Source organism: Dromiciops gliroides, chromosome 3 (genome assembly GCF_019393635.1).
Source record: "Dromiciops gliroides isolate mDroGli1 chromosome 3, mDroGli1.pri, whole genome shotgun sequence".
NCBI lineage: Eukaryota > Metazoa > Chordata > Mammalia > Microbiotheria > Microbiotheriidae > Dromiciops > Dromiciops gliroides.
Genome location: NC_057863.1, coordinates 445,768,404 through 445,795,222, shown reverse-complemented (window position 1 = coordinate 445,795,222; position 26,819 = coordinate 445,768,404). Strand labels below are relative to the sequence as shown.

The window sequence follows — 26,819 nt, the reverse complement described above, 5'->3', positions numbered from 1 at the left end:
CTTGAAATGAAGAGATACTTGGGGTTCTAGGCTATGGAGAAGACACTTCAAAAGTCTTTATAAGAGGGAGTATACATTGCCATTAGGACATGATTTTCCTGATGAAATGAAAAATGGGGCCATAGTGGGTTATTTTTCCAGAATATTAAATTCTGAGTAATATATAGCTTTAGGGTAAGGCATTTTACTAGTAGTATGTATGGACTCACTATTTAGCATATGATCACAGGAGCACAGATTATGACTGAAACATGCTCACTGGAGTTAATTAATACCTTCTGATATGACTTTAACAAATGTAAAACTTCCTTAAAGACCTTAGCCATCCAGTTACACAATCAATGTTGTAAATCTACCACCCCAGTTACTGACTGCATGCTAAATACATTTATTACCAATTGAAAGAAGCTGACTCGAATGCCGTCATTTTTCTTCCCATCTTGTGACCTGAAGAAAAAATGAAATGTGCATTTACAGACCATCCTTTCCAAGACAAGGAAGAATTTCCATAAAGACATAATTGTATGTGCCCCAAGACTCCTTGCAGAAGGTATCCTCAGAACCTTACCACACCAAGCATCCCAAACACAAGCTTTGGGTGGAAATAATTCAATTTCTTTTTACAGGAGTGACCTTTCCCTGGCCTATCCTTCTTCTTGGGTTTTCTCCTTCTGACAGTAAAGCATACCTCCCTATCTTCTTTGGTATTCCAAAAATGTTCAATAGTACAGATATGAAAGAAAGGCTGATGCTCCCTTGCTACCATACTGGCAGGATTCCTGCTCCTCATCTTTCTTAGAAGGTCATGTTTAAGCATCTACCATAAGTCACTTGAAGTACAATTTGAAGTTACTTTAGTTTTCTCTAGATTCTAAGCACCATAGATAGAATTCCTCTAATGTCATATAATTAGGGTCAGCCTAGCCAAATAAGACCAGATGTAGGAAGAATTCATGCTTAGTATTAGGGAAAGAAGCACAAATGGTATTATAGGAGGTGGGAGAAGATGAGGAGGAAGAGAGAAACACAATGGACTGTGAAAGAATTTAAAAGCTAAATAAAATAAGTTTTCATAACAGCGTTCAGACCTTCTGATGAAATTTTTAAGCATTCAGAGTACTGGTTGGTTGGTTGGGATGGAGATATAGAAAGGACTTGGAAAGTATGCTCTTAGCACTTGGATGAGAATGGGTAAGAATTTCAATTTTCTTCAATGTTTTTCAGATGTGCCTGACTCTTTGTGACCCCCATTTGGGATTTTTTTGGCAAAGATACTGGAGCATATGAAGCCAGATTTAAACTGTTAATATGAATATATGGATCACCTGGATTTGATGGAGGTACCTTATCATCCAAAAGTATTTTTATGAAACCATGGATTAATAGGATGAATAGGAGCAAAATGTCCTTCAGCTGAACAAACTGAACCCAGATAGCTAGCAGATAAAAGATCCTACCTAGTGACTTTTTTTCCCTCAGGATAGTAAATCCCTATCTTATGGTAATATCTGAGCTTCCTCATCCTTGCCAAACCCTTTATTGGAATCCTGTAATCTTATCATGATGCTCCTGTATTTCCTCCATACTTGCTATAACTGAAATTGTTAAACTGCTTTTTGCTTCTGGGTTAATTTCTGTATCATACTATTGAAACTAGCAATGCCCTGTAATCAGCGGACTAAAACCATATATACCCTCAGAAATGGGGAGTCCCCAGAGCTTCCCTCTTAGGAGAGGAATCTCTACATCATCATGTGTTATATATTTCTTTTTGGGACAAAATATTAAACTGTTTTTCCTATCCATTCTCTGATCTGGTTTCTGTGAGGTACCTACTTCTGGTAAGAGAGGCAGGAATAACCTCTGATCTGAGTGAACAAATTATAGGAGATATGATTGATGTCTCTGACCTATTTATTATCTTGTCGAAGGATGGGTATGAAATATATTTAATATTCAACAGAACTCAAGAAAATGAGTCTTCCTGACTCTAGATCCAGTGGACTTTGTCCACTGTGCCAAGGAGCAACCAAGAACTTCAAAGTCTCCCTCAAAAGTGGGACTAAAGGGACAGCTAAGTGGCGCAGTGGATAAAGCACTGGTCCTAGATTCAAGAGTACCTGAGTTCAGATCTGACCTCAGACACTTGACACTTACTAGCTGTGTGACCCTGGGCAAGTCACTTAACCCTCATTGCCCCGACCCCCCCCCAAAAGTGGGTCTAAACTTTCTCCCTCCAAGCTTTCCATAAAAAGCATTTTAAGTTTCATGCTATTCCATTAACCTAGTAATTATGAAAACAAAAAATAATGAAGTATCACATACACAGATTATCAATAATCTAATTTGGAATCACAAATTTGGGGGAGGTTTTATTTTTGAAAGAAATCTTAACTGTTCAGGGTTTAGACCTAGCAGGCACCTCAGAAGTCCTTTCATCTAACCCTTCCACTTTTTACATAACTTGTCTTAGGAGGAATGAGTATTTTAGGGAGGGGTCTGGCCATTGGATGGAAAGTAGGCTTGGCTCATCAAAAAATTCTCCCCCTGCTTTGGGAAAAAGGAATTGTGGGTAGACTGGAGAATCAAACAAGCAGGAACATGAGTTTACAGCAAGAAAGCATGAATGAAGACAGCTATTGAGAGGTTAGTGAGTACAGAGAACAACAGTGAAGGGAAGCTGTCATCTGGGGTCATGAGAACCAGCCAAGGGGGCAGGAGTGACTCAGGGACCTCCCACCAAAGCACTTGGCTCTCTTCAATCTTTTATGAGAGCTATTCTTCCATCAGGTCAACAGTGGAGTGTTTAGCTATTGTGTTGGCCCATAGTTTTTATAGTAGGTAAATGGAATCTAAATTGAAAGAAACACATAAAAAATAAACAAGTTTGCACACACAGCTAACCAGGAGAAGGATGAGCAAGTTTGCTAAGAGCTAGAAAGGGTCATTGGATCAATGAGAATCACTCCAGCTCTTCTGGCAGCCTCTCATGACTCAACAGTTGTCCATTGCAGGATGTGTGCACGTGGAAAGAGGCAGGAAAAGAGCAAAAGGTTAGGATATGCTCTTTTTATAGTCCCTGTCACAGCTCTGATACCATTCCTCTTTCTCCCCTGGCTGGAGATAGGGGAGGGAAAAGGGAGCCCAAAGGGCACCCAAAGGCTTCCTGCTTGTCATCCCAAAGCACCAAGTCCTTCAGAGGTGAGTGTATATTTCAGGGCACAGGTTCAGCACTCCATGATCTATCCAGGGCAGACCAGAGAAGGCCTGCTCTTTGCACCAGTTACAGGTGTTTCCACACTTGTGTCTCTTCCTCTTACTTCTTCAACTCTGTCTCCAGTTTCTTTTCTCTCCTACCCATAGGTCCTTTCCTCTAAGGTATAGGAGGAGGCCTAATTTGGGAGTCAAGGCTACGAGCAGTAGGAGGGGCAGGGGGTATCAAGCCCTCTGGCCAGGTGTCTCTGTCCCAAAGGCAGCTTACATATAGACAAGGAAAACCAAAGCCCAGAAAGGATGAGTAACTTGTTCAAGGTAATGACTAACAGAGTCAAGTTTCAAACACAGGCCCTTGGATTCTAAATCCAGGGTTCTTTTCATTGTTCCAGGCTGTCCCACAGACACTTAGCGCATAACTTCCATGTATCCACCTAGTACCACCATTAGGAGAGGTGTGGCTATGTAACCACCCAGATTCGGCCAACTTTGCAATTATGAAGGGTAGAAAGAGTCAAGCCAAGATCATTTCTCTATTTAGCCACAAATACTTCAGCCTTGGAAGGCAGCTAGGTGGCACAGCCTGAAGTCAGGAAGACTCATCTTCCCGTGTTCAAATCTGGCCTCAGGCACCAGTTATATGACTCTGGGCAAGTCACTTCACCCTGTTTGCCTCAGTTTCCTCATCTATAAAATGAGCTGGAGAAGGAAATGACAAACCGCTTCAGTATCTCTGCTAAGAAAACACCAAATGGGATCATGAAGAGTCAGACATGACTGAAAATTACTGAACAACAACATTTAAGTTCTGGCCACGCGCGCACACACACACACACACATACACACACACACACACACACACACACACACAGTAATAGATCCTAAAAATGGAATTCAATCTGGCTAAGAAGGGAAGTATCTGCAAATCTATGAATCTCCCAGATTTACTGATGCATTTGTACCACATTTGACAGTTTTTCAAATCACTTTAATGGGTGCTCTTCATAACAACTGTGTGATTCATCCAGAGTAGGAAAATGAGGCTCAGAGTCCTTGAGTAAGAACCTGACAAAGCCACATAGCCTCTAAGTGGCAGGACCAGGAGTGACTCTGAATGTGACAGCCACCACCTTATCCCAGGTCCTCATCACCTCTCACCCAGACTCCTAATTGGTCTACCTTCTTCAAATCTTTCCCATCTCTGATCCTACACCTAACATGGTGGCCAAAGTGGCATTCTTAAAGCACAGGTCTCACTGTGTCACTCCCCTGCTAAAGAAGCTGAACTGGCTCCTTACTCCCTCTAGGATAGAATATAAAATCCTTTGTTTGTCATTTAATGACTGCCATAATCTGGCTCTAGCCTCCCTTTCCATACCAATTACATATCATACCCCTATACACACTCCACATTCTAGTCAAACAAGCTTCTTTGCTGTCCCTTACATGTCCCATCTTCCCCCTTCCAGGCTATCTCTTTGCCAGTATCTATCAGCAAGCTCTCCTCTCTTAGAGCTTCACATCACATCTAGTCCAGTTCTCTGATCTCGAGATCATTCACCCTCCTCCTCAGAGTGTTCAATATTTGACTCGGCTTTCCATTCCAACTCAATCCCTTCCCTCTCCACCCCCATACTTGAGGATTTCAGGACATATGTTACTATCCCCTCAGACAGTATGGACTCCCAGATCAACAGCCTTCTAAAATCTCATGATCTCCATCTTTATTCCACCTCCTCAGTCACAAGGATGGTAATACCTTCAATCTCTCCATCCTCCATAATTATTCAGGCTCTATGATCCAGACCCCTGAGATTCTACTCTAACCATAACCACCTATTTTTCCATCTTTCCTTCTGCCTTTTCCACTTTTTTTAAAAAACAATTCCAATTACATGTAAACATCTTTAATATTCGTTTTTAAAATGTTAAGTTCCCAATTCTACCCCTCCCCCATTGAGAAGGCAAGCAATTTAATATAGGTTATATATATATGTGGTTGTGCAAAACATATTTCCATATTAGTCATGCTGTGAAACAAAATATGGACCAGGAAAAAAAAACAAGAAAAAAGTGAAAATAGTAAGCTTCGATCTGCATTCAGCCTCCATCAGTTCTTTCTCTAGAAATGGATTCATTCTGAGTCCTTTGAAATTTTCTTAGATCACTGTATTGCTGAGAATAACTGTCATTGATAGTTGATCATTGTACAATAATTCTGTATTCTCCTGGTTCTACCCACTTCACTTTGCATCAGTAAGTCTTTCTAGGTTTTTCTGAAGTCATCCTGCTCATCATTTCTTAAAGCACAATAGTATTTTATCACAATTATATACCACAACTTGGTCAGTCATTTCCCAGTTGATGAGCATCATTTCAATTTCTCCCTTTCCAATTCTTTGCCACCAAAAAAAAGCTGCTATAAATATTTTTGTACACATAGGTCTTTTTCCTTTTTTAAATCTTATTAAGATATAGACCTAGTAGTGTTGTTGCTGGGTCAAAGGCCATAGTTCCAAATTGCTCTCCAGAATGATTAGATCAGCTCACAAACTCTACCAATAGCACATTAGTGTCCTGATTTTCCCACATCCTCTCCAACATTTATCATTTTCCTTTTCAGCCAATCTAATAGGTATAAGGTGGTACCCCAGAGTTATTTGAATTTGCATTTCTCTAATTAATAGTGATTTAGAGCACTTTTTTTCATATGACTATAGATAGCTTTGATTTTTTCATCTGGAAACTGCCTATTCATAGCCTTTAACCACTTATCAATTGGGGAATAACTACCTGAATAGGTGTAGAGAAGATGGATAGCAAGAGGTAATTTAGGATTGGAGTTTGGTAAGTCATGACAAGCAAAAGGCCAAGAGGGCAAAAGATACAAGACTAATTTATAGTATATAGCGATATTCACCAGCTCTCAGCTTAAGACTGAACAGAGAAAAAAAAAAAGACTGAAGAGAGGGAAAGAAGGCTGGAGCACTGTTGATAGACTGGAAAAACAGGGAGAAATGGAAGAACTAAAAGTCACAAGCAGAACAAAGGAGTTTAGAAGGGAGTGAGGCATACCAAGATAAGGTCAAAATGGGTAAATGGTTTAGGCATATAACGTGATAGCGTAGGCAAATTTGAGGAGTATGGAAGAGTTTACCTGTCATAGGTATGGATAAGGGAAGAATTTACTACCAAACAAGAGATAGAGAGAATTACAGAATATAAAATGGACCTCACTTCTTACTATGCTAAGAAAAGAGGCTATTCACAGCATTGCAGACTTAAAAATAGGAGGGATCTTAAAAGTTATCTAATTTGACCTTCTAATTTTAGCAAAGAGGAAACTGAGGTCCATAAAGGTCAAATCATTTATTCCAAGTTACATAGTTAACAGAGGCTGAATTTAAAACCAGGTCCTCTAACTGTGATCTCCCTGAAAGCAAAGACAGTCTTTTGACTTTCTTTGTATCCCCAGTACTTAACATACTGCCCATCATGTAGTAGGCACTTAATAAATGTTTATTGTCTGATCAGCTCTCATTCTACCAAGTACATTGTCACTCTCATAAGCTCCTCCTTCTCTCCCACTTCATACCTCAAATCACTCAACCTCTTCTCTTTTACTCTTGGATAAAGAGGTAGACCCACCCATTTGCCCTTGATCCATCATCCCCTTCCATCCTTTTCAGTTATTTCTCTTAATCATCCCCCTTCATCTCTTTATTATCTTCTCTCTTCCTCATTCTCACCACCCACATATATACCTAGGTCTCTACCACTTAAAAAACCCTCACTAGACCTCATCATTCCCTAAAGCCACTATCTTTAAAAATTATTGCCTTTAAAAACTATTGTTTCTTTTTACCTGTCATATTCAAACTTCTAGAAAGAGATGTTGACTATTTCTTCATTTCTCAATCCCTTGCAATCTCACTTCTGGCACCATCAGAGCTCTGATGTTACTGATTATCACTTATCTAACAGAGCTAAAGGCCCTTTTTTCAGTTTTCATCCTTTTTTACCTCTTTGCAGCTTTAAACATGGTTGACTACCCCCTCTTCCTAGAGAATCTCTTTCCCTTAACTTGTATGGTGCTCCCCCCAGCCTAACCACTCCTTTTCAGTTTCCTTTGCTGCATCCTTATCTTCTTCCTACTCATTAAATATGGGCATCCCCCTAAGCTGTGTCCTGGTCTCCTTCCTTCTATATGTCCTCTTCCTCAATGATCCTTTCTATACAAATGATTCTCAAATCTATTTCCAATACTGAATTCATATTTCTGACTGTCTTCTATACCTCTCTACCTTGATATCCTTTTAGGTAACAAACTCAACATAGCCAAAAGAAGAATTGTTCTATGTTTTGCCAAAACCTTCCCCCTTCGAACCTCCCCATTCCTATCAAGGACATCACCATCTTTCCCTAGTTTACAACCTTGGAGTTATGTTTTTCTTTCTCTTCTTCTGCATATGTTCAGTTGCAAAGTCTTGTTGATTCTACTTCCATACTTTATCTCTACTCACATAGCCTCTATACTAGTTCAGATCCTCAAAAACCAACTGGGTTCCCTCCTTCAGGTCTCTCCCATGCCCCAGTCTATCTACCACATAGCTGACAAATTGATATTCCTAAAACATAGATCTGGCATAAGAGCCTTCTATTAAAAAATCTTCAATGGCTCCCTATTGCCTCTCAGATAATATACAACTATTCATCTTAGCACTTAAAAACTACCAAAGTGCAAAGTCATGTATTTTCAGCTGTTCACTATACATAACATCTCATCTCCCACCTCCTTGCCTTGGCATTCTATGTCTATAATGCCCTCCTGCCTCAGCTCTACTTCTTTACTCCCTAATTTCCTTTAAAGTACACCTCAGGTATAACCCCTTATATAAAGCCTTTCTCCTAATAATAGCATTTTCTCCCTTGTGATATGACTTTCTATATACAGTTTATTTATATTATTATACATGTTGTATATCATTACTATCAACACCATCACTCCCCCAAACAAATGATCTTTGCCTTTGTGTTTCTAACAACTGACATGGTATCTAACATTTAACAGGTGCTTAATACATGATTGCTGAATTAAATTACATTTGAATGGACACTGGGAGCAAGCATAAATGCCTGGCTTAAACCAGCTGAAGATAGAGATAGAGAACAGAGAATATAACTTAAGGACCATAATGCAGAATCTGTACTAGAAATGGTGCTATTTTCTATGTTCTATTCCCTTTGTAAAAATGTCATGCTTGAACCAGAAAAAATTTATACTAGAAATGTAGCATTATTATTGACAATATTTACTTACCTTGATTTCTTAGTATTGTTATCTGTCAGGACAAAAATCAAGCAAAAAAAAATGTTAATATTTAATGGTAAATTACATGCAAAATCACTTACAGTTTTATTTCCCAGTGCCATAAAATAATGTTTCAAGTGATATAGTCAAAGTGACTAGGGTTATGTGTCATTTTTATCTGTCTGATATGTGTTTGTATGTGCACATGTGCGCACATATGCTGTTTAGCTTATCCTCAGAAGAAATTCTTCTAAAAGATTTTACTTTTAAATAAAAACAAGGAGGGGGCGGGCAGCTAGGTGGCTCAGTGGATAGAGCACCGGCCCTGGAGTCAGGAGTACCTGAGTTCAAATCCAGCCTCAAACACTTAACACTTACTAGCTGTGTAACCCTGGGCAAGTCACTTAACACTAATTGCCTCACTAAAAAAAAAAAAATTAAATAAATAAAAACGAGGTAATTTCTGTAAAAGAAAAAAATTGTCATCTATTCACAAACACCCTGCTAGCTTTGGGAATTCACCAGTCAGAAAAAAAAAGGGTGCTATTGACATGGATGCTACTAAAAACACTAGATGTGAGCTTGAATATGCCTGGGGAAAAAAGTTTAGCTAATTAAAATGAGTATTCATTACATTCATTTTTGTAGATTTCCTCTAGAAATGTATGTGTATATGTTTGAGGATCTCCTTACTTTTTGGACTTACATCCATATTTGCCCCTGGAGAATAAAAATAAAGGTAAAGAACTGCCTTATACTCAAGGGGAAACAGATAGGGTTGCAGAGGATTTTTTGGTTGTCTGCTAGATTATGGTGTGGAGTAGGGTAGGTAGTGAAACACCTAAGATTTAATGATTTCATGTTACTTTCCTCTTCTGGCTCAAGCTTTAATATAGTCAATAGTAAAAAACCAAAAACAAAAACAACAACAAAAAACCATTTATTAAGCCCCTACTATGGTCCAGGAGCTGTGCTAGGTGCTGGAGATACAAATATGAAAAAAGACAACCCCTGCTTCATGGAACTTACAGTCTAATGGAAATCTAATGGGGGTCTACTATCTAATCCTGGAGAAATCATTCAACATTTCAGTATTCCAGGCCATTATTTAAGGCTCGGTTATAGAAAAGTTCCTGACCTTCATTAGCTAGAAGAGTTTTCACAATAAGAATTACCTGCACTGGTGAAATCACTCATCTGGGACCCCCACAAAAATCATCACATTTAGATTTTTCATAAAATTTCATTTTTAACAATAGTAGACAATTATAAAAGGGTTTTAGGTTTGCAGAGTATGTTACATGCATTATATCATTTGATCTTTACTATAAGCCTTGTAGACTAGGCTATATAAGTAAGGTTACCCCAGTTTTACAAATAAGGAAAATAAGTCTTAGAGAGGTTAGGTGACTTGAGCTTGGTCACACAGCTAATGTATGTGAGAGGCAGCACTTGAATCTGGGTTTTCTGACAAGTTCCAACACTCTTTAACTATGCCACACTGTCTGCAAATATTGACAGAACAATGACTCAGCTGAAATTTTCCTATGTAGTTAAGATAATTTAAAAGGGCTCCTCTGACTTTATCCCAACCTAATTCTTAGACTTTCATATGTTGTAGTTCATTTGTTTCAGTCATTTTTGACTCTGTGACCCCATTCAGAATTTTCTTGGCAAATATATTGGAAGTGGTTTGCCATTTTCTTCTCCAGTTCATTTTATAAATGAGGAAAGAGAGGCAAACTTAATCAAGTGGTTTGCCCAGGATCTCACAACTAGTGAGTGTCTGAGGCTGGCTTTGAACTCAGGTCTTCCTGACTCCAGGTCTGGCACTCTATCCACTGCACCACCTAGTTGTCCTACTTTTATATGTATAATGTACTAGCTAAATATATGAAAACATATAGTCTGACTCAATAGCTTATATTATATTGGCTATCCCAAATATAATCCTTTACAAGTTATCTTTTTGTTTTCTGAATTCATTATTAAAACTACAAAGTAGATCTATCAGTGTTACACGCTACTCAAGCATTTCTTATAATTAATTTGTACTATTTCTTCCATCAAGGTCCATAGAACTATCCATAGCTACAAAGTACCTCAGAGGCCTTCTAATTCAACCTCTTCCTTCAAGAGAAGGAAATTCAAGTTCAGAGAGGGTCAGTGATTTTTTCCCCAAGAACACACAGGTAATAAGTGGCAAAGTTGCTATTTGAACCCAGGCCTTCTGACTCTACATCTAGCTCCCTTTCTACTGCACCACAATACTAGATTAGTCTCTCAACATTATTGCATTTCAATGGTACAGACTAGCTTGTGTCCAGGGAGTCTGGGGGTCATTGAGTGTATTATTGATGTTGTTTTTGTACACTAGGGATGCTTTCCGTAGGGCCTATGTTTCTTCTGGTTAAATTCTTCCAATTATTTCCCTGTTTAGCTCCATTCTCACCCCAACCCCTTCCTATTATCTCATCTGCAAATTGAAAATGCTGGAAGAAGGAACAAGAAAAGGGAAATCTCTCTCTGTTAATGTCACCAGTTCTTCCAGGGTGCTGCCATCGCCTCATCATCATGTGATGCCTGGATCATGGACCAATTCCAAGTAAGTCACCTACTTGGCAGCTAGGTGACAAAAGGGATAGAATGCTGAATTCAGGTCCTACCTCAAGCCTACTAGCTCTGTGACTATGGGCAAGTCATTTAACTTCCCTCAGACTCAGTATTCTCATCTGGAAAGTAGAGATGATAATAGCAGCACCTACCTCACAGGGATGTTGAGAGGATTAAATGAAGTATATGTGCCAAAAAGCCCTAGTCTAGATAGAAAAGGATTCTTTATATATAAACTGATACAATATTAAGATACAGTTACTTAATCAAATTTATTGATTATTTGCTATATACAATGCATCATACTTCATGAAAAGGAAATTAGATTCTTGTGGCAGACTTTGTAAAGACATGTTTCTTTAAAACTTATTAACTTGGAGGCAGCTAGGTGGTGCAGTGGATAAAACACCGGCCATGTATTCAGAAGGACCTGAGTGCAAATCTGAACTCAGACACTTGACACTTATTAGTTGTATGACCCTGGGCAAGTCACTTAACCCTCATTGCCCTGCCCCCCCCCAAAAAAAAACCAAACGTATTAATTTGATTTGCATCAAACATTTAATTTGTTTTTATTTTTTTAAAGAAAAGAGCTCTTACCTGATTCTTTTGATTCAAAGGCATAATTATCCTCTCCAAATTTCCTAACACTACGAAGAATGACTTTATCTGACATGGTAATTGCTATCTTCAGTAAATGACTGTAAAAATAGAAAAGAATTGCCACAAATCTTATTTCTTCTAGTAAAAAAAGAAAAAACAAATCAAATTAGGTGAAATGAAAGAAAATTCACCACAGAATCAACCTTTGCTAATCATTCTGAGTCAAAATTGGGTCACTGTCCTTAAAGGGTTCTTAAAATTATAAAATTTTTATGATGAATTACTTATGAAGTTACATAAAGAAATCTGGAAATCATTTTAAAACATTCTCTACTTTATTTTAAAGGGATGCTGATGAATATCAAAATGTTGTGAGAAGAAAGAATTTATTAGTTTTTTAAAATCAATTACATTTTTCATGAAAGTTTTTTGTTTTGTTTTTTATTTAAAGAAGCTAAATTAGCAATTCCAGATACTCAATTTTAGGAAAAGCAGAAACCATCCCATATTAACACAGCAGACTGGAATCAGAGGGAATTTTTATTTCTGAAGCCTTCTTAACAAAGTATATGTTATGGGGCCCCTGGGTACCTCAGAAGTTTTCTGGGGTAAATCAAAGAATCTTCTTGAGAAACTAAAACAAAGGACAGACACACTTAAAGAGATAAGTGGCACCTGGGTCTCCCTCCCTCGCCAAAAGCTCAGCCAGACATTTGAACCACACTCGGACCCTCGGACTCCATGTTTCTGGGTAAGAACTTTTGTGTTTGTGTGTCTATCCCTAGCCAGCGCTCCAATCTTCCATGAGATGGGCAGCTGGCGTCTGCCTTCCTTGAGAAAGCTCAACCTAACATCTGAACCACATTCAGACCATTCTCCTTACACAGGATGATATCTGGGTACAACCATGGGGCAGAAAGGGAGTGTTCCAAAAGGTTCACCTCTGAGGTGTATCCTAAGAGATTGGACTAAATTAGAACTTACAAATTTGAAAAAGAAATGCATGATCTATTATTTTAGCACTGTTTGGCCAAAATGTCAACTGGAATCCCAAGAAAATTTGCCTTTACATGGAACTTTTAATTACGATACTATTTTGCACTTGGACCAGTTTTGCAGGAATGAAGGGAGATGATGGACAAAAGTTCCATATGTACTAGCCTTTATGACCTTAAGCTGCCAGACAAAACTAATCAAGTCTAAGGAAGCTATTGATAACCCTAAGAAGCCTTCTTCACAGGACCTCAATGATTTCTTAAATGACTTTTTCCTCCTGTTAGGAAATCACCAAAAGCTATTAGCTAACCTTTCGGACACACCCTCCTCCGCTGGGACCCCATCCCCTCCTGCTCTTCAGTCTCTTTCCCTACCTGTTCCTCCCTTTACCCCTTCTTTTCCACCTGCTTCTGTCTCTATCTGTCAATGACTGTCATGCAACTCTATGACTGGGACTTCTCTTTGCCCATTGGCTGATCTCAGAACCAATCTCCTGTGCCCTCCACAGCCAAACTCCTGCCACACTTGGAGTGGACATCAGTACTCTTCTAACTGTCCCACCCAACAGCTGTCTCCACAATCCATCCAGCTGTACCCCCCACAGCTGTACCCCTGTCACAATCTGGGGGGGGGCTCCAATACATTCCCTATTCTCCTATTTTTTTCCATTCAACAGATACTCCCATCTGCTTTACCTAATCTGCAGTTGCCTATGCCCATTCCCCCAGTCCCCTTTACCTATTCCATAAGCCCCCTTGTTACCTCCCCAATGGGCTTCACCCAGGTCCCTATCAGCATCTTCCACTGCTCCCCTGCTTCCATTACAGGAATTTCCCATTGGGGAGGGCACAACTCGAACACATGTTCCTTTTTCCATGAGAGATTTGGAAAATCTCAGAGAAATTGGAGTACTCAGAGAACCCCACAAAGTTCATAAATGGCTTTAAGTCTCTGACAATGCAGTTTGACTTTTCCTGGACTGACTTGCAAATTGTTCTTGTCAGTTGTTGTACCCCTGACGAGAAAAAACAGATTTGGGACCTGGCTGTATAAGTGGGTGATGAATACTCGCAGGTTGGATATTGGACCAGGGTTCCTGGAACTATAGGAGTTCCAACTGTGGACCCAAGATGGGACTATCATGATAGAGTAGACAGGACCTGTAGAAACCACATGATCACTTGCCTTGTTGAGGGAATGAGAAGGGGGATTAAGAAATAGGTCAATTACAAGAAGGTGAAGGAAATAAAACAGGGGATTGAGGAAAACCCAGCTCTCTTCATGAGTCACCTCATGGACTCTCTGAAAAAATATACTAATCTAGATCCAGAAATATACTAATCCAGATCTACCCTCACAACTCCTTGATATTGCTTTTAAGATATTTTATAATAGGAACCTTGTGGTAGCCAAAGAGAGAGAAAAGAAAGATCGTACCCACTTCATAGAACAAGCCTCGATAATAGCAGCATCCATCACTTCTGCTATCAGCAGATCTCCAGGTGGCCAAGATGTTGGCAGCTGTGGTAAACTGGGACACTGGAATGGGGAATGCTCCTCAAAGGTGAGGCCACCTCCCCAAACTCCTTGTCCTCAGTGTAGCCCCCAAGATGTTGGCTGAGCAAAAACTCAATTCCCTGTAGTCTAGTCCCCTGTGAACTCAGAATTTGGGGGGCCCAGGACCAGCCAGCCCCCTGTTATTGACATTTCTGTGGACAAGCCCAGGATCACACTGGACATAGGAGGTAAGTCTATGGATTCCTTAATAGACACTAGGGTGACTCCTGTCTTGCTCTCTCATTCAGGTCCCACTATTATATCAAAGCAGCAGGTTGTAGGGAGAGGGGTAAGACTCCTTAAATATGTATGCATGAGGGACACAAATTCCATCATCCCTTCTTGGTTTTATCATCTTCACCTTGGCCCTTATTGGGGCATGATGTCAAGAAAAAGAAAAAGCAAGCATGGGACCTACAGCTCAGTGAGAAATTCCTAGCTTATAGGGTCTTAGTTCATTGCATAGACCAGAAGACATAACCTGTAGCTATCTCAGTTGTTAATCTGTTTACTGCTACTCTTAAAATCTTTCATAGTAGAATAGTTTAAAATCGGGAATTATTTGTAATGTATAAAAGTTGGAAAAAAAAGGGGCAGCTAGGTGGCGCAGTGGATAGAGCACTGGTCCTGGAATCAGGAGGACCTGAGTCCAGATCTGGCCTCAGACACTTGACACTTACTAGCTGTGTGCCCCTGGGCAAGTCACTTAACCCCACTTGCCTCACCCCCCCCCCAAAAAAAGTTGCAAATAAAAATATATTTTTTAAGAGTCCCTAACCATTAAACTGTACTGAATTGAGAGCAGCTTTTTGGCTTTGGGTTGATTACTTAACTCTGGTAAAAAGCAAGCCACACCGTCTTGCATTAAGGCTTGCTGGCCTCCACTGAAGAAAAGAAAAAAAAGTGGCTACTCTTTAACTCTACTCCTTATCTGATAAGTTTCTGAGGTAGGGGTGGAAAGTTTTGTGTATGGAGTGTAGCACATTCAACTGAATTGGGAACACCTGATTGGTAATTGATTGGTTTTGTTTCAACTTTTTAAAAAATTCCTAAAATTGTTTTAAAATATTATGTTTCTAAATTTTCTTATAATGTATAAATTGGTGAACAATTGTATCAACTATAGTGGAAAAGCAATTTCTCTTATCTGGATGATAGGGAGATACAGATATAGAAATTCTAATATAAGAATCTGGCTTTTTCATGTGTCTGCTATTAGTTATGGGTTTTAAAACTGAATCAGAAATACCTTAAGTACAACTTATTTGACATGCACTTTTGTCACCTTAAGTCCTTTTTGATTTTTTAGCCTGGGACTCTTTAAAATTTTTGTTTTAAGTCTGTTCCATCTAGGCTCAAGGGTTCAACCTCATGGCAGCTATAGCTGGTACTCTCATCCCACTCACTGGACCTCATATCTCCATATCAGGCCTTTCCTACTTACCCCTTCCCCGGAGGGGATTTCTTCAAGTCTTCTCAGCTTGAAGCAGTTACAGAAGAAGAATCTTCTCCCCGTTTCCTTATATATAGAGAGAAATGGGGAATGTTATGGGGCCCCTGGGCACCTCAGAAGTTTTCTGGGGTAAATCAAAGAACCTTCTCCTTGAGAAACTAAACCAAAGGACAGACACCTAAAAAGATAAGTGGCACTGGATCAGGACTGAGCTAGCTCCAGGACCATCACCCTTCATTCCAGTCTCCCCCACCCTCAGGGAGATAAAATTAGGTGTGACTGCTGCCTTTGTGGCATTAGGAGGGCAGAGATGGCTTGAGAGATCCAGAGCCGCCCATCACCCAAATTCCCCCCGCCACCACCAGTGGGGGATGCTCCTCCTCCAATAAGGGAATTTTCCACAGTGAGATGATCACCCCATTGGACCACCATTGGTCCTCTGTAAAAGGATTTCCCTGTCTTCTCTTTGAGGAGAAAGGTATCTCAGAGAGCCATGGCTCTGTGCCATGCTTTCTCCCCATGGGAAGAAGTCCAAGGACTTCTCTCTTGGTTTCCTTTCCCTAGCACCTAAATAAAATATTATTTTATTCTGATTGGATTTGTGTGCAAGAGGGTATAATTCCTTAAAAAGAGAACATTCCATGTGACCCTTCACCCATGAGTGTTTCCTTAAAAATTTCGGGAAAAATTGGACTTAGGCAAAAAGAAATGAATGATTTTCTATTGTAACACAAAATGGTCATTATTTGCAGGAAAGAGGAAAATTAAGGTAGACAGGCCTCCTTATCAGTCCCTACCACACCCTGGAGTGGGCTGTACATATAACCTTATATGTACATATAAGGTTACTTATTATATAGAAGTTTTCTAATGATTGATCTTTACACCAGAATAAGTTTAAACTCAAGAAGGAAAAGAAAAACTAAGTGAAATGTTATGTGAAACCTCTTACATGTGTGTGTCTCCTGGTAAATTTTTGCTCATTACAACTCCATGAGAGTAGAAATTGGGAGGGAGGTGGAGCCAAGAGGAGGAAGAACTTGGTCTTGCCTAAGGTAGGATCCTTCTGGCTAGTTAATGTTTCCCACCTGGCTATTCCTGAATCTATTTGACTACTGGTTGTTGCTTGAGATTCTTACTTGAAATCAAACAGAGGTAAGGATGTTTTATCCTCACTGTTATAATCGTGTATGTCCCTGATTTTTCTTTTATAGCAGATTTCTATAATCAGAGCAAGTAGTCAATAAAAAGATAGAGCACAATGCAAGTATGTAAGATCTTACAGTTTTCAGTCTAAATGTGCTAATATGCCAAACAACTAGGTACATTAATATTCAGGTTTGCCATCTGCCTGCTTTTAAATAGTATTTATATGGTTTTATGATAAGGCTAAATTAACTAGGTATCTTTCTTTTTGGTTTAGAAGGAGCTGAAATTTTTCCTCATTGCAAATACATTTTGATGAGAGGGGAGAATGGTACCTAGGAGTTCTTTAGGTTAAAGATAGCTATGTATTTCATGTTTTCCATTTGGAAAGAAAGAGGACTGTCGATCTCAAAGAATTCTACTGTGAAGCATGGAAAGGAGATTCTGGGCCTGCTTGAGGGTGTAAAGCTGACCACTCAGGTCTCTGTTATGCACTGCCAAGGGCACCAAGCTATCAACTCCTCCATAGCACAAGGGAATCTCAGGGCAAACCTCACTGCTAAATCAGCTGCCAGGTCCATTTATCTGTCCACCTTAGCTCTAGCCCCCTTGCACCCTATTGTGCCCCAAAGTATCTCCCCTTCGTATACCAAGAAGGAGACTCAACAGGCTAAAATTCAAGGTTTTGTTACTGAGGATATAGTATGGTGGCATTTTCCTTCTGGTTTGCCACTTCTCCCCAGAAATATGACTTGGGAAATTTGCAGTGAGCCTTCACAATTCCACTCACCTGGGCAGGGAAGCTCTAACCACTTTAGTTAAGTCTCTCTTTACAGGCAAGGACATCTCTAATACCATCCAAGATGTGTGCCCTCTGCGCCCAAACTAATAACACCTGGGCCCTCAGACCTTCCCTCTCCTTTAGCCAATACAAAGACAAGGCCAACTACCAGGGGAAGATTGACAGATTTTACTCACCTACCACCTTGCAAAAGGTATAGAATCCTCCTAGTCTTTGTAGATATAAGAAAGCAAAGATTGACCTTGATGGCACTCACCAGAATTAGAATAGTTCTCTCAGGAATTATGCAAATCAAACCCTTCCTAAACTTTTACAGGAAGATTGGCAGGAACCTCAACACCCAGTCCAGCCAGGGGAACTAGTATTTCTGAAAAAACTAAGGGCAGAATCGACTAGTGCCTCGATGGGAAGGTCCCCTCTCAACACCCACAGCTGTAAAGTTTAAGGGGAAGAACATATGGACTCATGTTTCTTTAATTTAACCCTTTGTCCCCTCAGATAAATAGGAAAAAGGAGGACATATATTCCAGTAAACCGGTTGGTGGAGAATCCCAAGTTTCTCTTCTATGGACAGATACACTGGCATAAATATTCCTTCTCCTTTGTACCCTCATTTTTTTTTACTTTTGACCCTTCTGCTCCTTGGGTCTAAAGTTCTTACACTGCCTACTGACTCAGGGATTGAACCATCCCACCTATGGTTATTCCCCTCACCATCTACTGAGCTCTCCCATTGAATTATGCGCACACTGCTCCCTGGAGTGATAATGCCCTGATTCAATCAGGAAAAGCAATAGCTAAGGCAGGCCCTTTGGACTGCTGGATATGTGAGAGTCGTCCACAGAGAAAAGAGGACTCAGCCCCTAGCTCTTGGCCTTAATGTCTCCAGGCCATATCCTATACTTGTACTTTCAGGGAAACACCCTATAGTAGGGAGGCCTCAGACCTAGGATGCTTATCTCCCGCAACAATTCCTCTGAATGGGGGACTAATGTTAAGGTCAACGAAGAGATCTTAAGGTCTACTAAGCAATCTATCTGTGCTCCTCCAGGATATAGATTTATTTTTGGTCATTATATAATACCCCTGGCATCTCCAATAGGGATGCCATTCTTTGTGCCGGGATGGTCTCCTGAGGAAGCTTTTAGGTCCATGGTTCTATCCATTTCCTCCCTCAGCTCCCACACCAATTACTGTCAGTGCACCTTGGGTATCATAGATTCTCAGGAAATAATTCCTGTGGTGGATCTGTAAAACTGCAGCTTGCCATTCCTTTGGTGGGGTAACCTATAACAGGAGGCTATCTTGACTAATCTGACCATAGCAATTGAAAAGACTTCTAACAAAACTGCTTTGGGTCTTGAGGACCTCCAACAGTCCCTAGATTCTTTGGCCAATGTAGTAATGGACAATAGGATAGCCTTAGACCATTTACTTGCTGCCAAAAGTGGGGTATGCAAGGGTCAGAATACTTTGTGCTGCATGTATATTGTGGAAGACACTCACAACCGATTGTTCTCTAGCTCTCCATCCTGGACTTCATGGTTGTTTTGACTACTCAATCCTTTCATACCTATAATTTTGATCATTGCATGCATCTTGCTGTGTGGACCTTGTATTTTAATACTGTCACTTCTAGGATTAAAGCCTTCACTGAAGCTACAGTGTTGCCCTTGGGACCCTTAGACTGTGCCCACCAACCCTTTCGCTTTCTCTCTCCTTAATTGACAGGAACATCTCTATGCCTGATTTTTCAGCCTTGAAGAAACTACAGAAGATGGACCTTCACCTCTTTCTCCCCAGAAATAAGGAGAGGGAGGAATGTTGTGGGAATGTAGTGAGACCCCAAGAAACCTAAAGATCCCAGTCCCCAAGGAATCCTTGAACTCTTTCAGGGGAGGGGCAGCTCTGTCTCCCACCTCAGGAATAGGTATTGCTGAGCCCTGGTACACTGATAAGCAATACCAAGGTCTGCAAGATGAAATGAAAGATATGGATGGGTGCTACATATCTTGCCGATGCTCCATTATTCCAAAACCCCCTCTCTGTTTGTATTTTCCTCCCAGTGCTTTGAAATGCCCTTCTCTCCTGTTTGTTTTGTAAAGATACAAAAGGGGGCAGCTAGGTGGCACAGTGGATAGAGCATCGGCCCTGGAGTCAGGAGTACCTGAGTTCAAATCTGGCCTCAGACACTTTATACTTACTAGCTGTGTGACTCTGGGCAAGTCACTTAACCCCAACTGCCTCACTTAAAAGATACAAAAGACCAGGTCTTCTCTTATTCTACTGGGACAGTCACCATGGTGATCTGTTCCTAGCCATTATTGCTCTCTCCTGATAAATATTTTTATTTTAGAAGATTCATGATAAGCCTCCAATTCTTTGGGTGAGCTAGCCCCCAATCCAGGTCACAACTCCTCCCGACAGATAGAAGTGAGGAGAGATAGGGTAAATAGGTTGAGAGGGACAGTGAAGAAAACAAGTTGTAAGGAAATACACAACAAGCAATTCTAACTTTGAATGTGAGTGGGATATACTTATCCATAAAATGAAATAGATAGCAGAATACATAAAAAAAATTTAATTCAACAATATGTCACTTTCAGGAAACACAATAAAAATGAGAGATACACAGAGTTAAAATGAAGGGCTGGAGTAGAATTTATGTAAAAAAAAAAAAGCAGGGGTAGTAATCATGATCTCAGACAAAGTTAAAGCTAAAATAGATTTAATTAAAAAGAGAAAAATAGGGAAACTTGACTATGGGTCCAATATTATTCAGTATTGTTTAGGTCTCATTTTGTAAATATATAAAGAACCTTGTCAAATTTATCAGAATACAAGTCATACCCCAATTGATAAATGGTCAAAGAATATGAACAGGCAGTTTTTCAGTGGGGAAATCATATTTATATATGATCATGTGAGGGAATGCTCTGGGTAATTAGTGATTGGAGAGTTGCAAATTAAAACAACTTTGATATATTTTTCTTACACCTGTCTGGCTAAAATGAGAGATGCCCTTCAGTGGTGAATGGCTAAACAAGTTGTGTGTATATGAGGGGAAAGTACTGTGATATAAGAAATGAGATGGTTGATTTAGAAAAACATGGAATGACAGACCTATGAAAGAATATGCTATGCACTTTCAGAAAAAGAACAAATAGAAATATGCATAGTATGGTCTTACGTATGTATGTGTATGTGTATATGTGTATGTTCACATGGATTATTTGTGCCCAACCTGTGGTAGAGCATTCTGAGGTCATATTGGTCTTATCAGCCACAGTTGGACCCACTGTAATTTTATTTTAACATAGTGATGTCATTTTGGTCTTCTTTGAGACTGAAGGACACCAACCAACCAACTTGTATGTTTATAGAAATGTGTGTGTATGTGTTTGTATAATTTGAGTTTAATTGTATCCTTCTCTTGGAGGAGGGAATGGAAAGTAAAATAAAACACAGCAGAGAGCAAAGGAGAACCTAGAAGAAAGCACAGAAAAGCTGGATAGCTTTGAAAGCAAAGTGTACTATTTATACATAGGTTTTCTTGAAATGGAAATGTATTGTTTTCTATGGAATCCTCTCATGTTCTTCTGTGTATATGGAAGGGGTTGGGCTTTTTCCCTCGTTTTTGGATTTAAGTTTAAAATGAATAAAAAAAATATGTAAAAGAAGAGTGAATATGTTTCTTTGGAGGTCTTAAGCAAATCCCCACTGAAGGTCACTAAAGGCCAACGATCATACACACAGGAGTCTACAAGATCCTTATCCATTCAAACTGGCTTCTTACTGCTCCTCCCATCTCCATGTCTCCCATACCTGCAATGCACTCTGTCCTCACTTTTACCTCTGAGGGGCTCCAGTTTCCTTGAAGGTTTATTCTTTATATTAAGCCTTTCCTGCCACCCTCAAGCTACTACCTCCTCTTCCAAAAAAAATCACTTGGTATCTATTTCCTATGGAGCTATATGTGTATGTATTGTCTACCATAAGTAGACTATAAGTTCCTTGAGGTCAAAGTCTGATTTGTATTTATCTTTGTCAACCCAGTACTTAGCACTATGCCTGACACACAGTAGGCCCTTAATAAATGCTTGTTGATTGAGTGATTCTATGAACTTGGACATTTGCTGGATAATACCATTTTATGGTCTCTATCCCTCGATAAGCTTACTTAAAAAAAAAAAAAAACTTCTTTGAAGCCCACTAGAGTTTAATAATCTATGTGTGGCCTTCAGGAAATACTTATTAACTAGCCTTTCATCCTTTATTGCCTTGTCGTGTTCATCTAGTCCCTTACCTCTATCTCTGCCTCTTTACCTGGTAAAGATGAAGTCTCAATTCATTCTGTCTCAGATAAAAGCTTAGGAAGCAAGCTTTTTTATAAACTTCCACACTGCCAAAACTTGCTAAGGTAAAACTACCCCTTCAACTACCATTCTTCTGACAACACATATAGACATATGGGATACCATTCTTCTTGAGAAGACACAGAAAAACTATGCTTATCATTAAATCAGAGTCTAAAGACCATTATTCTTGACAGGACACATGAAACTTATTCAGGGTGAAGAGAGTTAATAGGTCACAAAAAGCTCTCTATGGGTTATCCATAATATCTTATGACTCAGTACTGATCCACCGGATAACTTTTGAGAGCTACAACAATCAGTTATGGGAAAATGATAACTAGCAATGAGTGGACTCCATCTGCTGGGTTTTAGAGTATTTTCTAGCAGGTCAGGCACTGCTTAGCCACATTCCCTGATAGAAAGAGCTGTTCTATTGATTTTCTTATCTCCATAGTTCTTGACACCAACAATCATAGCAGCATGCCACAATGGTCTGGTAAAGATTTTTTTTCTTGATTCTGTGCAACAAGAGAGTAGGCATGAAACCACAGAGCTGGGCATATAGTCAGTGTCATTGCCAAAGGCTTTGACACATCTCAATATTAATATACTAATAACATACTAATTTGCATGTGTACTTTGTTTTCTTTGTAAGAGTTCTTTAACATATTTTCCTTGTATATCTGTGGGGAATCCCCAATGAAGCTGTTTTAGGGAACTAATAACATCTTTTTGTTTTCCTTTCTATCTCCCCAGAGCATTTTGTACAATACTCAAAACATCAAAGACATTCATCATGGAGTATGAACAGGCTACCAAAATTAATATTCCTTTTTAATAGGGGAGGGGAAACTGTGTTGTTTAAATTACCTATATAGAGCCCTAGAGCACATTAGATTCTGTGGAAAGGACATGCTTATTTCTCAGCTGTGGATTATCCACAACTCAGACAAGAGGAGCCTGAAGAATATACTTTTTGTTGTTGTTCAGTTTTTTTCAGTCATGTCTAATTCTTTATGACCCCATTTGGGGTTTTCTTGTCAATGATAATGGTGTGGTTGGCCATTTCCTTCTCCTGCTCATTTTACAGACAAAGAAATTGAGGCAAAGTGTTAAGTAATTTGCCTAGGGTCATAAAGCTAGTAAGTGTCTGAGTCCAGATTTGAAATCAGGAAGATGAGTCTTCCTGACTCCAGGCCCAGCAATCTATCTACTGTGCCTCTTAATTGCCCCCCAAGAATGTACTATTAATCACATAGCTCATTATGGATTGAACTTTTAGCAACCTCAAGCCTTCCTAAGAAATACAGATCTCTACCAGAGGACATAGCTTTATTGTGTGTGTGTGTGTGTGTGTGTGTGTGTGTGTGTGTGTGTGTGTGTGTGTACATTTTAGCATTTGTTTTAGCATTAACTGACTGGCAAATTAATTCAGGGAGACCCAAGAGACATACAAATGCATAAGGAAGAAATCAGAAAATATGGGGTTGGAGAAGTCCCTTTGTTCCCAAGATTAGTGTAAATATGACATCTGTGAAACAAACTAATTATACACAATACTCATGGAAACACCCCATGATATGGGATCCTCATCAAGGGCAGATCACCAGTATCATGTTTTCCTTCACTGTTCTAATTCCCATTCTCATATAATTCTCATATAAGGGAAGGGATGAGTAAAAATGGCACCAGCTTTGCTGAGATGCTGCCCCCACATTCCCTCTTTCCCAAATTCCAATAAAGTAATCTGCTGCTTGTTTCCAGTAATGAATTTGTTTTCTCATGTAGCTTCTTCTACCTATTCTGCTACTCTTGACAAACTGAGTCAAAAATGGAAGTTACCCATCCACTTTCTGTGAGAAAATAATGGGTTTTGGGATACCCAAAGGCCCCAGCTCTAGGGGATTGATTGGATTGATGGAGATTGAGATTGATTTAGCTGATTAACTCAAAGTTAATTCAATTAAAACCACACCTGCCTGGCCCTCAAGAGGGTGTGTTCTTAGAGACTGTGAACTCTGACCTCAATACAGGACCACCCTCATGTCCAAATCCAGTGGATTTGGGTGATGCTAGCCAATTAGCTTGAAGCAGTGTGTAAGGACCACCTCTCCTCCAGACACAGAGAGAGCTTCAACTCAGAGTTTGTCTCTGGAACAGGCTCATGGTGGAGGGCTTGGGAGAAGAAGGAGGCCAGGCTGAACTCTTGTCTCTCCTCTAGATAGGCCTTTTATTAACTTTCTGACCCAGGTGTTCTCTTTTTATTAATAGTTGGTATGCTTTAATAAATGCTCAATGCCCCAAACTGGTGCTAAAGCTTCTAATTTATAAGTAATAACTATATTAGAAACCTCAGCTAATTTTCCCTACACTTGGGACAGGAATAAAGCAACCACACATTAAATTTTACTTGTCACATTCTGTAGAAATTTCAATTTACCTTGAAGTGCTGACCTTGTTTGCAATAGGAAGAGATCCCAGGATTACCAATGTCCCTACGGAGAAAACTAGAATTCCAAATGACCTAAACTAAAATTATCATGGGGAGTGTGGTGATAAAAGAAAGAAAAACTTAAGTTTTGCTATCTGGACCTTAGGCCCATAATCAATATTGAGCCCAGGCAAAATTCCCAAGTCTTATGATGGATAATACCGTATTCAGGCTAAAACATTATTAAATAAAAATAATTTTTAAAAATAATTAACTCCAGTTCACATTGACATGTCACTTTATACTTTATAAAGGAGTTTCCTTACCTCAAGCAAGTATTATTCTTCCCATTTTACAGATAATAGGAGACCAGAGAAGTAAAGCAACTTAACCACAATCATATAACTAGAAAGTAGGTGATATGGGAAGTACGCATGCAGGTGTTCTGCCTATAAGTCTCTTGTTCTCTCCCACCTCTGCCTTGCTTCTTAGAAAAGGAGATGGCTCTGGGGTGTAGTGATATTTTCCCCACCAACATAAGTATTGCAAGAATGAATATATAACAGCCCTTTCTCAAGAGACCTCCCAGCCCTTTGCTCTGCTCAGAAGGAAAGAGAGCATTAATCCTGCTTCTTCTTTCACTGGTGGCTACTCTCTAAATGGCACATCTGAACAGTGAGCTCCAGCCCCCTCCCGGTTTTACTTTGCAATTTAAAATACTAATGTTCATGTTGAACTTTGGAATGGTTTCTCTCTCCCAGAACCCACCACTGTCATGAGAGTCAGCGGGAGTAGTGGAAACAGATAGGTTTAGAGCTGAAAAGCCAAATGGCATATCCTCCACATTTTAAATGAGGAAACTGAAGCCCAGAAGGCTTACATAAAATTCACCCAAGGTCACAAAGGGATTTGAAGCCAAGTCCAATGACCAGAGATTGTTTTTCCGTACTCCTGGTTTTCTGGTAGTCCTGGGAAAGTCATTTGAGCTCTGTTTGCCTCAGTTCCCTCAACTATACAATGGGGATTACAGCACCTACCTTACAGGGTTGTTGAGAATAAAATGAGAAAGTATTAATTAACCTGTACTAATACAGGTTTTAAACATTTTAAGTAGGAAAGGACAAAATTATGAGTTAGCTCTGAGGGCCAATAATGTGACAGGTACCATATAGTTGATGGAATTAGATGAAGTCCTGGTGTTCATGGTTGTAGCCACTAGGGTAGTATGGGGGAGGGGAGGGAGAGAAATTATTCATCCTTGATTTAAATCACAATTATTGTCTATGGCTCAAACCACATCCTTAAATCACAGGAAGCACCAATTGAGGCAGAGAATTAGAGCTTTTTATTCACTTGGAATTTAAAATTTGGACCTCAAGTTCTCTGAGGGCACAATTTTCCTTTCAGTTTACACAGAACAAATCCTAGCTCTAATAATCTGCTCCTTCTTTGGGCCTATGGAACTTTCCAGAGGCCTCCTCGGAGCAGCAAAGTGAATGATAATTCTCCTTATATTCCCTCATCCTGTTTTTTCCATAATTCCTAAAACTTCTTGTTTTCTCTACTTCAACTAAATTGAAAATCTCACAAATTATCTAAATAATCCACCTGTTCCCATCTGGCACAACTTTAAAAAAAAAAATCAACAGAGTTTATCTGGTGTCATTGGCATTGTTCTTGATGTGACGCATTATACTCAGATGTTATATTATCAATAATGTTTATAGTGTTATACTGCCCCACTCTCAGGAATAAAGACAAGATAAGGCTTGCCTTCAGGACCCTTGCAAACTATAAATGATCCCTAGGTTATTCGTTAAAAATTATTCCAGAGAACAAGACCAGGGAGGGAAAATAAAACAAAACCAAAAAAAAAAAAAATAAGCTATCAATCCACAAGTGTAAGCTTAACTTCAAAGGGAGAAGATTGAATAGAGCCATCCCAACCCACAGAGGCACCACTTACCTGTGGGCATAGACCTGGATGAACCAAAAGGAACTGCTTCAGTACAGAGAGTCAAGAAGTATTTCATCCTTTCCCAACCCCAGTTTTGATCACTTTACAGGCTTGATCAGAATTCAGGTGTTTTTAGTTAACATTATCTATTTGTTTGTGGGTCAATGGCCCTGAGGCCGTCCTAAAGCTCAGGTCAGTGACATATGAGGAAGGGCTGAAACTACTCAAAGCAATAACACCACATAAACAGCAAGAAAGTTCTTTAAAAGCTATCAGTGTGGGCTTTGGAGATTGTCTATCTGGCTTCTTAAAGAGCATTCACACTCTGGCAGGCAGATAGATGCAGTAACTATGCATGATGCCTTTCACCAGGCCCATG

General features: G+C 39.6%; 1 protein-coding gene across 3 annotated transcripts in view; it reads right to left on the bottom strand.

Moving 5' to 3' along the window:
- The window catches only part of ABCB11 (ATP binding cassette subfamily B member 11), a 142,246-nt gene extending 115,680 nt beyond the window's left edge, over positions 1 to 26,566 (bottom strand). For 2 of the 3 annotated variants that reach the window (XM_043992207.1, XM_043992209.1), the window contains exons 1-5: positions 26,450 to 26,537; positions 15,738 to 15,812; positions 11,738 to 11,838; positions 8,534 to 8,555; positions 396 to 447 (exon numbers count right to left, since the gene is read on the bottom strand). In XM_043992207.1, the coding sequence (XP_043848142.1) occupies positions 396 to 447; positions 8,534 to 8,555; positions 11,738 to 11,813 (150 nt within the window). In that variant the 5' untranslated portion in view covers positions 11,814 to 11,838; positions 15,738 to 15,812; positions 26,450 to 26,537. Of the gene's footprint in view, positions 1 to 395; positions 448 to 8,533; positions 8,556 to 11,737; positions 11,839 to 15,737; positions 15,813 to 26,449 lie in introns of all 3 variants that reach the window. The other variant, XM_043992208.1, reaches the window with a different exon arrangement.
- Positions 26,567 to 26,819: the final 253 nt, after the last annotated feature.